The sequence below is a fragment of the Nanorana parkeri genome, unplaced genomic scaffold, assembly GCF_000935625.1.
Source record: "Nanorana parkeri isolate BGI_ZX_2015 unplaced genomic scaffold, ASM93562v1 scaffold436, whole genome shotgun sequence".
NCBI lineage: Eukaryota > Metazoa > Chordata > Amphibia > Anura > Dicroglossidae > Nanorana > Nanorana parkeri.
The window spans coordinates 1,181,040-1,197,132 of NW_017306704.1; the positions used below are offsets into that span (position 1 = coordinate 1,181,040).

At 48.9% G+C, this 16,093-nt stretch overlaps 1 protein-coding gene across 1 annotated transcript in view; it reads left to right on the plus strand.

Moving 5' to 3' along the window:
* Positions 1–999: 999 nt before the first annotated feature.
* The window catches only part of LOC108790002 (natural cytotoxicity triggering receptor 3 ligand 1-like), a 20,234-nt gene continuing 5,140 nt past the window's right edge, over positions 1,000–16,093 (plus strand). Inside the window, exons 1-3 of the mRNA XM_018560170.1 lie at positions 1,000–1,318; positions 10,230–10,556; positions 14,873–14,980. Coding sequence (XP_018415672.1) covers positions 1,000–1,318; positions 10,230–10,556; positions 14,873–14,980 — 754 coding nt within the window. The remainder of the gene's footprint in view (positions 1,319–10,229; positions 10,557–14,872; positions 14,981–16,093) is intronic.

Consider the following 16,093-nt stretch of genomic DNA (forward strand, 5'->3'; position numbering starts at 1 on the left):
ATCTTGCAGCTCAATGCAGCTTGTAGCTCGAACATAAGCTATTTTTCAATGGATTTCAAGTGATTTGGCCCCAATAGACTTTGATAAACTGCCAAAAGAAGCGCTACGTAGCGCAACAAAATGTGCAATGTAGCTCAATGTTGATCAGCTCAAATCAGCGCTGAAAAAGCTTGCAGCTCAGTGTGAATGGGGCTTGGAAATACATTTTGCTCATGCGTATACAAATCCTTTAATAATAATAATATAATACACAGTAATATTTATATTCTGTATCCTTATACTTTCCCTATACCTTCTATATAGCTTCCTCCTAGCTATTCAATCCCGGTCTCTTGTATTCTGGTAGTCTGTTGTGTATGTTACATTTGATACATGTTCGATGTTGGAAATGTCTGTTTTTCAGGAACTGGAAAGTATAAATGAAGATGTACAAGCAATGAGCAGCTGCTGCCAGGACATGAACGGCCGCTTGAAGGTAATTGTTCCCCTTATTCCATCTTCCATAAGGCAAACTGATACTTCTATACTATACTTTCTGATGTGCAATGTTTTATAAAAAACAGCTTTAAATCCCAACTCGGGGCACAAGAAAGAACTACCCCTGCAGTTCACATGCTTGTTTTTGCCTAGGGGCAGAGTAATACCTCTCCCTTTCCCTCCTCTCTCATCCTTCCCTCCTCTCTCATCCTTCCCTCCTCTCTCATCCTTCCCTCCTCTCTCATCCTTCCCTCCTCTCTCATCCTTCCCACAGGGGGCAGTATGTACAGGAGAGGAGTGTGGGGGGATATGACAGGGGGCAGTATGTACAGGAGAGGAGTGTGGGGGGTATGACAGGGGGCAGTATGTACAGGAGAGGAGTGTCGCCCTCTGCTGGGACAGTGACATATGACAGGACGGTCGGCACATTACATTGATACAGATCACAATGATACTTTGTATTCCTCAGTTTGTATCTACAGATAACTTTATTTCCCTCTTATAGGGGCTGTGAGGGTCACAATGAGGATGCCACGTGTGTTATCACCGAGGGACGGGGATGTCACCATTCCCTGTGATATATCTGATCTAAATACCGAGAGAGCCATTTCATTACTATGGAGGAGATCAGAGAACGACACTGTGCATGACGTGTATGAGAATATCGATGGAGTTGTAAAGTCATTCCGGCCGGGATGTTCCGTGGACGTGACGGAGTTCCGGAGAGGAAACGCAGAGCTCCGCATCCCCCGGGTCCAGTTCTCTGATGAGGGGGAATATACCTGTACAGTGATAAACACTCCGGATAAAGCAGAAGGTAGAAGTACTCTGGAGGTGTCAGGTGAGTGATGGGAACTCGTTACCTCTCTTCTGATTGAACACATTGTTTAGGTCGGCCTCCACATTAATAAATCGGAGGTTGGCTGTTCACTTTACAACCCTATTGTACAACCTCCATTATCTGCCGTAACATCTGTGTAGTGTGACGGTTACCTGATATAGAAGGCGTGACGTGTGCTCTCATCATTGCTAATACATGGAAAGGAGATCATACAATCATTGTAAGGTGTGTGACCATCTACAGCAGACGGAAACAACTCAGGATCAGTATTTTAGCTCCAAAAGTTCCTGGGAAATCTGCTACTGAAAAAGCTTTCAGTTTCATTATATCTACTTCACCCCATCCATACTCCAATCCCTGCACCTCCCCATCCGTATCCCAATCCCTGCACCTCCCCACCCGTATCCCAATCCCTGCACCTCCCCATCCGTATCCCAATCCCTGCCCCCCCCCCCCCGTATCCCAACCCCTGCACCTCCCCATCCGTATCCCAATCCCTGCACCTCCCCATCAGTATCCCAATCCCTGCACCTCCCCACCCGTATTCCAATCCCAGCACCTCCCCATCCATATCCCAATCCCTGCACCTCCTCATCCATATTTCAATCCCAGCACCTCCCCACCCGTATCCCAGTTCGTAAGTGCGTGTCAACTTATGTTTGATCTTAAACCACGTACATACCCTAATGACGCAGTTAAAGTCCGGTCACTTATTTCCTACCTGCGTGGGGAACCTAGGGCCTGGGCTAACACCTATCTTGAAACAGAAGATCCCATCCTCGATCCCCTTCCGGAATTCTTGCACGCTATGGCTCTCTTCTATGAGGACTCAAGCAAGCAGCTCACAGCGGAGGCCACCTTACGCAGTTTGAAACAAGGCACCAGACCCGTAGAAGATTACATCTCTCAATTTAAACGCTGGGCTCGGGACTCTGAATGGAATGACATATCCCTGAGAAACCAGTTCCGTCTGGGCCTTTGTGAAAACCTCAAAGATGAGCTCGCAAGGGCTGAACAACCACCTACCCTAGAGGCACTCATGATGAGGTCCATCGACGTGGACCGGCGCTTAAGAGAGAGACGGGCAGAGAGAACGTCTAGCTTGCCACCCTTGCCCCGCCGCTTCCTTCCGGTGCCACCTGTCCAACCAGTAGAGGCCATGGAGATCGGATCAGTCAAAGGTCCACTCACACAAGCTGAAAAACTTCGCAGACGACAGAATCGCTTGTGTCTGTATTGCGCAGCCCCTGACCACATCGTGGAATCCTGTCCATTGATCCGCAAAAAGACCGAAGGTAAGAGCGATCACCTCTGCAAAATGTTTCCATCCGGCCCTGCCTCAAGTAATTACAATTTTATCTCCTTAACTCTGCAGTGGGAGCAAAATCGAATCCGCACTGAACCTATGGTCGACACCGGGTCATGTGGAAATGTCATTGATGTTCAGTTGATTGATCAAAATAAAATCCCTACACTTGCAAAAAATGCCCCGCTTGTAGTCACTTTCATTGATGGTACTTCTTTATCCACAGGGCCCATCTCTAGGGTCACACAACCCCTGCGCGTTATGACGCCCCAAAACCATACCGAATATCTTACATTCGATTTGATTCCCTCTCCCAACTTCCCCATCATACTGGGGTTACCGTGGTTGAAACTACATCAACCCTCCTTTCTATGGGCACAAAACTCAATATTGCTTGATTCCCCCTATTGCAGGGAGACGTGTTACCCACACGTGGCACTACTACAGTTGGGGTCAGCCGTTGTTCCCCCTCAATATGGGGAATTCAGCGATGTGTTCAGTAAGAAGGCCGCTGAAGCTTTGCCCCCTCATAGGACCTATGACTGCCCCATTGACCTTCTCCCAGGCAGCACCATACCCGTCGGACGCGTCTACCCCCTCTCGGAACCAGAATTGAAGCATCTAAAAAGTTACCTCGACGAAAACCTCAAAAAGGGGTTTATCAGCCCCACTTACAGGATTCTCAAGATTCCCATCCCCCGAACCTCCAAAAGGATCATGAAGGTTTGCTCTATAAAGAGAGCAAGTTATACGTCCCCCCAACTATGCAACTACCGGTTCTTAAGCTATTACATGATTCTCCTCTTACAGGCCACCCTGGCATGAATAAGACTATTGACCTAGTCAAAAGGTACTTTTGGTGGCCTCGCATGGCCTGCGATATCAGACGTTTCGTATCTACCTGTACCACCTGTACCACCTGCAAATCTTCCAAGAGTCGACCCTACGGTCTTCTAACCAACCTTCCAACTCCATCCAATCCTTGGGAGAGGCTCTCCTTAGACTTTATCGTTGACTTACCGCCTTCCAAGGACCATAACACCATTATGGTGGTTGTGGATGGCTTCACCAAAATGAGCCACTTCATACCGTTACATCACCTACCCACCGCTAGAGAGACGGCCGAAGCATTCATAAACAACGTAGTAAAACTACATGGGGTACCCTCCACACTCATCTCTGATCGAGGGTCTCAGTTCATTTCTAAGTTTTGGAAGGCTATCTGTAGCCGCTTAGGCATTGACCAGTCCCTGTCCAGTGCCCACCACCCTCAAACCAACGGACAAACTGAGAGGGTAAATCAATGCCTAGAACAGTATCTCCGATGTCATTGTTCATACCTTCAGGATGACTGGGTGGACTGGTTACCTCTCGCAGAATTTGCTTATAATAACTCTACCAGCTCCTCCACCCAGTTCACTCCTTTTCACGCTAACTACGGGTTCCATCCCAACCCATTCCCTCCATCCTTCTTTGGTACCAACCTTCCCGCTGCCAACAACTATCTGCAAAGCATACAACAGAACAACAACCTAATAAAAGCCAACCTCAAACAAGCTCAAGAGCGACATAAAAGATATCACGATCTCAGGAGGCGTGTTCCACCTGCTTACCAAGTAGGGGATCTTGTTTGGTTATCTACCAAAAACCTGGCTATCAAAACTCCAAGCAAAAAACTCAGTTGGCTGTTCATTGGTCCATTTCCCATAGAACGCCTCATCAATCCAGTAGCGGTTCGCCTAACATTGCCAAAAAACCTAAGAATACACCCCACGTTCCACGTGTCCCTCTTAAAACCTCACAGGGCAGACACGTTTGGTAGAGGGACACCTCCCGTTCCTCCTCCCGTCTCCATTCATGGAGAGCTTGAATACGAAGTAGACCAGATCCTAGATTCTCGGGTTCATAGAAATAGACTCCAATACCTCATTCGTTGGAAGGGGTATGGCCCTCAGGACGATTCCTGGGAATTCGGTAGAGACGTGCATGCTCCTAAGCTAGTGAGATCCTTCCATACCAGGCATCCGCTCAAACCCTCTCCACGCTTCCACCCCAGAGGGGTGGCTTTGAGGAGGGGGTACTGTCACAGACTTACCCGGCGTGTCCCCGCGCTCCAGCGAAGGGTCGTCTCGTGCGTGACGTCACGGCGGCTCCTCCCACGGGGCGTGGCTACCAGGGTAAAGGGTCAGCTGGTTCGTCGCTCGGCGTTCTCTCGTTTTGGAGAGTCGAGTGACGAAATGACTGGGTGGACTGGTTACCTCTCGCAGAATTTGCTTATAATAACTCTACCAGCTCCTCCACCCAGTTCACTCCTTTTCACGCTAACTACGGGTTCCATCCCAACCCATTCCCTCTATCCTTCTTGGGTACCAACCTTCCTGCTGCCAACAACTATCTGCAAAGCATACAACAGAACAACAACCTAATAAAAGCCAACCTCAAACAAGCTCAAGAGCGACATAAAAGATATCACGATCTCAGGAGGCGTGTTCCACCTGCTTACCAAGTAGGGGATCTTGTTTGGTTATCTACCAAAAACCTGGCTATCAAAACTCCAAGCAAAAAACTCAGTCGGCTGTTCATTGGTCCATTTCCCATAGAACGCCTCATCAATCCAGTAGCGGTTCGTCTAACATTGCCAAAAACCCTAAGAATACACCCCACGTTCCACGTGTCCCTCTTAAAACCTCACAGGGCAGACACGTTTGGTAGAGGGACACCTCCCGTTCCTCCTCCCGTCTCCATTCATGGAGAGCTTGAATACGAAGTAGACCAGATCCTAGATTCTCGGGTTCATAGAAATAGACTCCAATACCTCATTCGTTGGAAGGGGTATGGCCCTCAGGACGATTCCTGGGAATTCGGTAGAGACGTGCATGCTCCTAAGCTAGTGAGATCCTTCCATACCAGGCATCCGCTCAAACCCTCTCCACGCTTCCACCCCAGAGGGGTGGCTTTGAGGAGGGGGTACTGTCACAGACTTACCCGGCGTGTCCCCGCGCTCCAGCGAAGGGTCGTCTCGTGCGTGACGTCACGGCGGCTCCTCCCACGGGGCGTGGCTACCAGGGTAAAGGGTCAGCTGGTTCGTCGCTCGGCGTTCTCTCGTTTTGGAGAGTCGAGTGACGAACAGAGAACCCACAGGCTGCCCTTGGACAGTCTACTCAGATCACTGCCCTGAAACACTAAACAGGCGAATCGAGACTGCTACCCCGCTGTGAGCCCAGAGCTATTCAGAGCACACAACCGCAAGTATTCTGGAAGTCATTGCAAATCTTGCTGAACCTGCTACATGTTTTGTGCCTGCTTGCATGCTGCTTATGTGTTGCTATCTCACACGCACACCCACTGATCCTCTCCAGCTGATCCGGATTGCTTCTCCTTCAGTTGGCTATACCTGCTAAGAGACGTAGGACTGACACATTCTCTAAAACTGCCATATTAACGCATGAAGGGTTGTGATTGCGCTAAGTCTGTTGTCTGCTGATAAGTCTGTAATTGGGGAGTACATGAGCTATCCTCATATTGCTTACCGCTGCTTGCTATCTGCTGATAAAACTGCATAGAGGTGCATCTAAATTGTTTGTTGCTGAATAACCTGCCATTTACCTCCCCATTGACTCTGCCTACAAGTCCCATATCTTCATATGCTTTGATAACTAGAGATTAACCCTTGGCTACTCCTACTGTTTATCTCCCCATTTGATACTCCGCACGCTGGTACCGCACATGTACAGCTTGCCGCCTATGAGTGTGGGGTAAGGGGTACTATTCCTCACCTCAGTTTAACAGGAAGTATATGATGAGTGCGGTCTCCCTCTAGCAGTTAATGTAATTGGGAGTCGCTCACTGAACTTCCTCATCCAATAAAACCTTCACCTGTTCCGCAGCTGTGATCCAGTTAGACACTTATCACTGGTCCAGCCTTGACACCATCCGTATTCCAATCCCAGCATCTCCCCATCCGTCTTCCAACCCCAGCACCTCCCCATCCGTATCCCAATCCCAACACCTCCTTATCCGTATTCCAATCCCAGCATCTCCCCATCCGTATTCCAATCCCAGCACCTCCTTATCCGTATCCCAATCCCTGCACCTCCCCATCCATACTCCAATCCCTGCACCTCCCCATCCGTATTCCAATCCCTGCACCTCCCCACCCGTATTCCAATCCCTGCATCTCCCCATCCGTATCCCAATCCCTGCACCTCCCCACCCGTATTCCAATCCCAGCACCTCCCCACCCGTATTCCAATCCCAGCACCTCCCCATCCGTATCCCAATCCCTGCATCTCCCCACCCGTATTCCAATCCCAGCACCTCCCCATCCGTATCCCAATCCCTGCATCTCCCCACCCGTATTCCAATCCCAGCACCTCCCCATCCGTATCCCAATCCCTGCATCTCCCCATCCGTATCCCAATCCCTGCACCTCCCCATCCGTATCCCAATCCCTGCACCTCCCCACCCGTATCCCAATCCCAGCACCTCCCCATCCGTATCCCAATCCCAGCACCTCCCCACCCGTATTCCAATCCCAGCACCTCATCATCCATATTCCCAGCACCTCCTCACCCGTATTCCAATCCCTGCATCTCCCCATCCGTATCCCAATCCCAGCACCTCCCCATCCGTATCCCAGCACCTCATCATCCGTATCCCAATCCCAGCCCCTCCCCATCCGTATCCCAGCACCTCATCATCCGTATCCCAATCCCAGCCCCTCCCCATCCGTATCCCAGCACCTCATCATCCGTATCCCAATCCCAGCCCCTCCCCATCCGTATCCCAGCACCTCATCATCCGTATCCCAATCCCAGCCCCTCCCCATCCGTATCCCAGCACCTCATCATCCGTATCCCAATCCCAGCACCTCCCCATCCGTATTCCAATCCCTGCACCTCCCCATCCATATTCCAATCCCTGCATCTCCCCATCCATATTCCAATCCCAGCACCTCCCCATCCGTATCCCAGCACCTCATCATCCGTATCCCAATCCCAGCACCTCCCCATCCGTATTCCAATCCCTGCATCTCCCCATCCGTATTCCAATCCCAGCATCTCCCCATCCTTATCCCAATCCCAGCATCTCCCCATCCGTATTCCAATCCCTGCACCTCCCCATCCATATTCCAATCCCTGCACCTCCCCATCCATATTCCAATCCCTGCACCTCCCCATCCATATTCCAATCCCTGCACCTCCCCATCCATATCCCAATCCCAGCATCTCCCCATCCGTATTCCAATCCCTGCACCTCCCCATCCGTATCCCAATCCCTGCATCTCCCCATCCATATCCCAATCCCTGCACCTCCCCATCCATATTCCAATCCCAGCACCTCCCCATCCGTATCCCAATCCCAGCATCTCCCCATCCGTATCCCAATCCCAGCATCTCCCCATCCGTATCCCAATCCCTGCACCTCCCCATCCATATCCCAATCCCAGCATCTCCCCATCCGTATCCCAATCCCAGCACCTCCCCATCCGTATCCCAATCCCTGCACCTCCCCATCCGTATCCCAATCCCTGCACCTCCCCATCCGTATCCCATTCCCAGCATCACCTATATCCAGCAGTAGAGGGAAGTGACCACATGAACAACTAACATTCCTTCTTAAACCTCTGCATGCGGCTACACACCAAGACACTTGTAGGTAAATCTGTGTAGGTTAGGGTTAGGCTATTTTTTTTTTAAAGAATATATTTATTTTGAAGATTTTCGTACATGTCAGTAAACAAGACAATACAGAAGAACATGAAAGACCTGGAGCATATACATCAAGTGCAATAAAGACATAAACATCATGGCCACTCCCAAGTCACTCCAGCACTACAGTGTTAAGGCACAACAACATCATACAACCTTCGTAATATGCATCAAATAACTTGACTGTAAGCTAGGGAGGACAATGGTCCAATGACAATGAACACCACAGCTCCAGATTGTTCCCACAAGGTGGGAGCCTCCAGCCCTCCCGGCTGGGGGGGAGGAAAGAGAGAGAGGGGTGGAAGAGGAAAGTAGGGGGAGGGGGGGTATGGTACAGCCACGGTCCGGGGTACTCTACAATGTATCTCTTTTACTGAGGTGTCCAATTACAGCATCACCAGACTGGTAAAGCCCTCAGTAGTGCAGAAATGCAACCAGACACTCCAAGTAGCAGTAAACTTGGCATCTCGGTGGTACAGAGCTGCAGTGAGCTCCTCCATCCGGCATATATTATGCATTTCAAGAACCCACTCACGGGTAGTAGGGGGAGTACTCGACTTCCAGTGACGCGGTATAACCGCCTTAGCCGCCATCACGAAAAATCTGAGGAGACCCTTCTTAGCCGATGAGACCGAACCTGGCAGCACGGACAGAAGGGCCACCTGTGGAGACCTGTCCACCTTGGTGTGAAAGATCTGATCATAGGTATCGAAAATAGTTTCCCAAAACGAGGTCAGCAGAGGGCAGGACCACCAGATGTGCAACATCGTCCCTGGATGTGACAGACACCGCCAGCATAGTGCAGAGGTAGATGGATACATGGCCTGGAGTCTAGTAGGACAGTAGTACCATCTCGACAGGACCTTATAATTTCTCTCTTGATATCTGCTCGCTACGGACATGGTGTGTGTCAAGGCAAAGGATTTAGAGATGTCCTCATCCGTGAGGTTGCATCCTATCTCTCTCTCCCAGACCCTCACAAAGGAGGCGCGCTCTGACAGCAAAAACCTGTATATAGTAGAAATCATGTGTGCTGGGGGGTCTCTGGAGACACATAATTTCTCAAAGGGAGAAAGCTCCCTCGTTGGGCAACCTCTCGCAGCCAGCCCGGTCAGGAAATCGCGCAATTGAAAATACGCCAGCCAGCTACCCGGCATCACAGCCTCCCTCTTCAGCAACCCGATGAGGGGCCGCAAAGTGCCCGCCTGCATAGCCTGACAAATAGGGCTAAAGGATCGAGACTCCCAACCAAGGAACTGGCGGGTGAGGCGTGCCGGAGGAAAGTCAGGGTTGTCCATGACTTGGGAAAGAGGGCCATAATACGAAGAAATATTGGCGGAGCTAAGCAAGGCATCCCATACTTTGAGCATAGTGGGGAGAAAAAAGGGGAGGCTGGTGCGGGTGGGGCGGAGACCAGAACAGGGATAGGGGGGAGAAGGACAGTATGTGCAGCTATTTAAGCCCCTGACAGGCTTGGTGGTACTTCTTCTGTGGCACTTGTACTCTGCAAATAAAACCGGCAGCTACACATAAGACATTGCTATGAGGAAAGGTCACCAAAGAGACCCGAAATCTTCCACACTGAATGACTGCGCTGGGTAGTGTTTTCTGTCACTAGATACGGAATCTCTCCCATAGGGAATGCTCCCTCTAGTGATGTCTGTGGGGACTGGAGGGAGTTCAGTGACTTCACCGGCTGGCTGGAAGAGTCTCCTCTGTGGTTTTCATCGGCTCCACCTTTTAGCTGTTTTTGGTTTTTCTGCTTATAGCTTCTTCTGGGCATATTTATGAACATCCGCCTCATGCTTCCCGAGTGTTATAAGCTGCACATTCTGTGATTATGACCTCCTGTGTTTTCTACAGAAATTAACAATAATTATTTCTCTCTACACAGTTCCTCCATCAGCTGAGGTGACTCCGGCCGATCCAACCATCGAGCTGGGGACGGAGAAGACAATGATGTGTGACGTTCACAATTTTTATCCAAAAGATGTTTCCATCCGCTGGGCTCAGTATCGTAAGGGATCCTCTGAGTGTGAGCTCCTAGACATCTGGACCTGTGCGAAGAGTGTGCTGGAGAATTCAGATGGGACATTCAATGTGACAAGTCTACTGACCCTGAACCCCACGATGGAGGATAATGGGAACACTTATTCCTGTCTTATCACCCACCGATCCCTCCAGAATGAGCTGTCCAGGAATTTCACCCTCACAGTGACAGGTCAGTAATATCTTTTGTGTCAGCAGTCATGTTGTAAACTGCAGTGTGGTGGAAAACAGATACACAAGAGGCACTCGGCTCCTCAGTCATGTTGTGAGCTGACAACACGCTGCAATTACAGTATGTGGACTGAATGTTGTCAGCCTTGCTCAAATCTTTCTTTCCAAACTACTCCGACCCACCAACTCTCCCATAAAACACCAATCATTCTGCAGTCCCAGGATAAGGACTAGGAAGGCTAATTACTGTCTTTGTGATAACACAGGAAGTGTGCAGAGTACACAGGTGAGGCCAATTATTGACCATCAGCTCATCAGCAATTACATTGTGAATGTCATAGGCTCACTTACTTGGCCATAAGGTCCCAGGCACATTCACCTCAGAGTGATTCTTCTCTCAGGATGTACAGAATGACGGGCACCACTCACTTGAGGTTCTTGTAGTTTTATTGCACTAGTGTGCAGAAAGATGAGCTCAGCATACCTGTGACTTCTACATAGAACACGGTCTTTGGGCTTCTACACATCCTTCTTAAGGTGGCCATACACTTTACAACCATCGCAAGACCTTAGTCTTGCGATGGTTGTAAAGTAATTTAAAAAACGTACGATCTGCCCATCTTGGACAGGCAGATCGTACTTGCGATCATCGCCCTAGGGGCGGGCCTACGATGACTGTAATGAGGGGCGGGCTTACGATAACTGCGACCGGGCAGTGTGCGCGTGTGCACACCGGCCCGTTCGGCAGTTGTCGAACCAGCAGGCCATTAAAAGGTGCCCATACACCTTATGATTATCGGACGATAATCGTATGCGATCGACTTTTCGAACGACAATCGTACGTGTGAATAGAGTGCCCGAACCGACATTACTGTACAATTGTACGACTTTTGACGGTCAAGCATGTTTGAAAACTTTGCTCGATCGTACGATTGTCGTTAGGTTGCTGGCGTTTCCGACCGTCAAAAGTCGTACAATCTCCACTGCGCATGCGCGAACCAAAATACGACAAATCAATTACCGCATTTCGCCCAGGTGCTTTTCGTTAATTACGGCGAAATTAATCTTGCGATCATCGGGGCAGGATGGGGCTGCCGTACGAAAATCGTACGACTATTCGATCATCGGACGAAACGTTTCCTCCTATAATCGTAAGGTGTATGGGCACCTTAACTCGCCCAGAACCGTACGATTCCCGGCAATTAGAACTTTTGCATAGCCACTGAACAACTCACCACACTTTCAACCCTTCTACGAAGTCCAAGATCCAGCTGACTTCACCACGAGATCCGTGCAACAGGTCTGGTCTGTTCTTTCAGCAACTTGAATTAGAGCAATTCCGTCTAGTAGGTTCTATGTGGATTTTGGAATTTCCACACTCTTTCTGGGGTGCCAAATGTAGAATGTGCTCTGATTTGGGGGTGCCTTAAATTACTGATGAACAACTGAATCTTAAATAAGTGTCGGGTTTATTTACAAATAGGGATATACATTCATATTACAATTAAGGGAATTTGAAAGGGGAATTGGGGATAGGAATTGAGGTTAAGGATCCTACAGCTAGCTACACCATTCTCTCTCTCTCATTCACACAAGCCATGGGTTTTTCTCTGTTCTTCGGACACGCCTCTCCAGCAGGTCTCAGCGAATCACATTCTTGATTGCAGAGTTCAGAAAGACTTGTCTTGTCCAAAGGTCTTGATTGTCAGCTAGGTTAGTGTCACACAGGAAGAAGGTTCCATCACATGCCCCTGCCCCCATCCCAGCATATATGCCTTGCTGACACAGGTGAGGGCAGTAAATACCAGCAGGGGGTCGGGCTTGCCCCAGGACATGACAGTCCAGCAGATCTCCTTTGATCAGTGTCCAGCCCCAAGAACCCTTTGATGGTCTTCATTTGCATATCAAACAGCACGGGCAGCTCACGATATTAAGGAACCTTTCCATCAAAGATGTATCATAGATGTCAATTATTTTAGCTTCCAACACAAGGTCAGCATAAAGTCCAGATGGACCTTCTTCCCCTATTACTGTAATGCACTCAGGTTCCATATTGTAACGCACAAGTATGCATGTGTCACTGGACCTCAACTGCAGCTGCAACCTTGCAACTACAGCAATACAAAACTGAACAGACAATCTTCTTCCGCATAAGAAATTACCTTTAGGGCCCGTTCACACCACTTGCAGTGCATTCCGATTCTGGCCGGAACGCACTGCATCGCATTGCGGCCGGCTCAATTTTTTGCCGGGCAGGAAGGGGCATGGCGGGCAATTGAAGTGAATGGCGCCGTAGCCACGCCCTCCGGCCGCAATGCGATCGCCCGCACGGGATCGCAGGGCACATTTTGCCTGCGGTCCAGTGCGGTCAAAATAGTGCTTGCAGCATTTTGACCGCACCACACGAGACTGCAGGCGCACGCCACCTCCAACCTGGCAAAAAAGTGAGCCGGCCGCAATGCAGTGCGTTCCAGCCGGAATCGGGCTGAACGCACTGCAAGTGGGGTAAATCGCACCTTAGAGTAGCAATAACAGTCCAAGAGACAATCTGGGTTGCTTGGCCATATTACTTCATATAGCCATGACCATGCGTTAGGAATGACTAAAAACAGTCCACACAATTGGAATTAATGATGAAAGGAAATCCACAACTTGGTTGCAATACTTCTCGCTTATAAAAAGTTAAGAGTCACTTAATCCAAGGAATGAACACAATAAGGTAGACAAGTAGAGAAGGTTGTAAAGTACTTGCAGTGAAGAGCTTCAGTAGTCCTGGATCGAATGAGAACATCCTATGCAGTTCGCTGTTGGTTAGCAGGTGATCCTCTTGGCTCTGTGCAGCATGGGTTAACTTGAGTGAAGGTTTGTGCTTGGCAGCTGAGTAGTGCGTGGGTAATGATGGCAGCACAGGGTTCAGCATGTACTTCTTTGGGTGTAGGCCGTTTTGTAGCGCGTTAGGGACAGGCGGAAATACGCCGAGGTGGGAACCAGACCCATTGAATACAATGGGATTTAGATGTTTGAGCGTTTTGTAGAGCGTTCGTCGAGCGTAGAACGCGCTACAAAACGTTCAGGTGTGAACCAGGCATAAGGGAGCAAAGACAGGAGATTAGTAAATCAGGATCACAGTTCAGGATGGAGAGCAGATCAGCAGGCAAGAGAAGGGAGGTTGAAGATACCCGGCAGCAGGCAAATTGCTTGAACACTATGGGGGCAATTGATCAAAATTGGAGCAAACAAAATCTGGACCAGCTGTGCACGGCAACCAATCAGCTTCTTTCTCTCTCATTTTCAAATCTTAACTGAAGAGAGAAGCTGATTGGTTGCCGTGCACATCTACTCCAGTTTTGATCAATTGCCCCATGTGTCTGGAATCTATCAGCTTAACCTGCTAGGGGGGTGGAGCTGAGTGAGGTGGCTGGAGCTCAGCCCTGGACCCGGATGTTGTGGAATATGGAGCGAGGAAGGTAAGTTCCGTACACACATATACAGTAATAATTCTGTTGGCCTTTTCCCTTTTGTGTAAAATACTGAGTGCTGGCAGCAGGCTGGAGAGTTAGACCATTGCTATTACACACAATGCGGTCCAGCATCTGACATGCCCCCTGCACACTGGGGCATGTAGGAGCGATCTGGTGGCAGCCACCAGAATCACTTCTACTGTAAAGCCGACAGCCGGGCCCGCTGCCAATGATGTTCTATGTACGTCACTGGTTGTGAAGGGGTTAATTTTGTTGCCCTTCTCTGGACTCTCAAGTTCATGAACATATCCTTGGTTCAGTATTTCTATTGGATATGCCATATTTATACTGTACATACTGTATGCACTGTCTATACTGTGAAGCCGTGATATAGACATTATTGGCATATAAAGTGTAATATTTGGCTGGTTGGGCTTATTGGGGACAGATTGTATTATCTTCTAGACACTTTAATCTGGAACATGTCACATATCTTGATGTCGTTTTCTTTCTGTACTGACAATATTGTGTTCTGTCATTTCTTCAGCAGCAACAACTCTCCTTCCTTCTCTGGTTCATATTAGACCTCAGGTTGGTTAATGTGTGTACAGCGAAACTGTCTGTATTGTCCTAAAAACCAACCAAATCTTCCTTTTATATCATTGCTGGGGCGGGATAGACAATGAAAGGGAGAAGACTTCTTCAGACACCTTCATACATAGTCCTGTAGGGTGTCTGGCAGGGTTGGGTGTATCTGTGGTGATACCACTCGGTTCAGATATTATCAGCCGGCAATCATTTTCATGTTTGGGAACATTTCTACATCCGGATGATATTTTGTTCTTCATTATTACAGAGAGAGAAGACAACAGAGGAGCCGTTATAGGAGCTGTACTTGTGACCCTTCTGTCTGTAGGACTTCTGGGAATATTTGGGTTCCTCTACGTCAGATTTATAAAGAAAGGTAAGGAATGTGTACTGTGACCTCATCATCCAGAGTCTGAGTGCCGTGTTGTACTGTACGGCAGTGGAACTACAGCGATGGCTGTGTACATTCAAGCAATTGGGTGTCTCTAGAGACGCCCGATCGATTGAATGAGCTGCGGGTGTGCACCCCTAATCACCTTAGAGACCCCTGATGTCTCCATAAAGAGGACCTGTTATGTGAGTTGGCTATCACGTAGAGGTTTCCTAGCCCCCTATGTGATAACAATAAAGTTAAGGTGACATTAAACCCTCAGATTGTGTAACATAAACCAATATTGTAATGTGCGCCTTACTGTAATCCATGGTTGTTCCCCTTCTCTTTGCTGCTCTTCCTTTTAAATCCTCATGTCTTCTCATGCTGGGGGAGAACTTCCCTTTTCAGGTCAGGGCCTGTTCCTGTAGTGCCGGCTCAGGTTACAAGCCTATACAAACGGATACACAGACACCGTGTATCAATTCCTGAGACAAGGCAGTCTGCTGCAAAACAGAAGTTCTCCCCCAGCATGAGAAGACATGAGGATTTAAAAGGAAGAGCAGCAAAGAGAAGGGGAACAACCATGGATTACAGGAAGGCGCACATTACAGTATTGGGTTATGTTAAAAAATCTGAGGGTTTCATGTCACTTTAAGTGTTAAAAACAAAATTAAAACATAAAAAAAATAAAAGAAGCTAAAAAAAAGTCACAAATAATTTTAAAAAAAATAATACAATGTTTTTTTTTAAAGTCCGCCCCCACCCCACATACACACGCAAACGCATCTTCAAGTGGTTAAGGATCCCATTAAAAAAACAGCCTGCCTGACCAGGAAAGGAGGGAGCATTCAGTGTGTGGCCTTCCCCTCCTGAACCATACAGATTACATAACCGCACCACAGGAAAGGTACCTGGCAGAGGAAGGTGATAATACCTCCATGCCCTGGCAAGGCACCTTGTCCTCATGCTAATGGGCACAAGGACCACATCTCCACATCCCTGGCACAGTGGATGTAGGGGTCTGCAGGAGGGAGACATCAGAAATCTGGATGCCCCCTGTGGTATATGGGGGGGGGGGGGTAAGATAAAAAACCCCCCCCCCCCCCAAAAACAAAA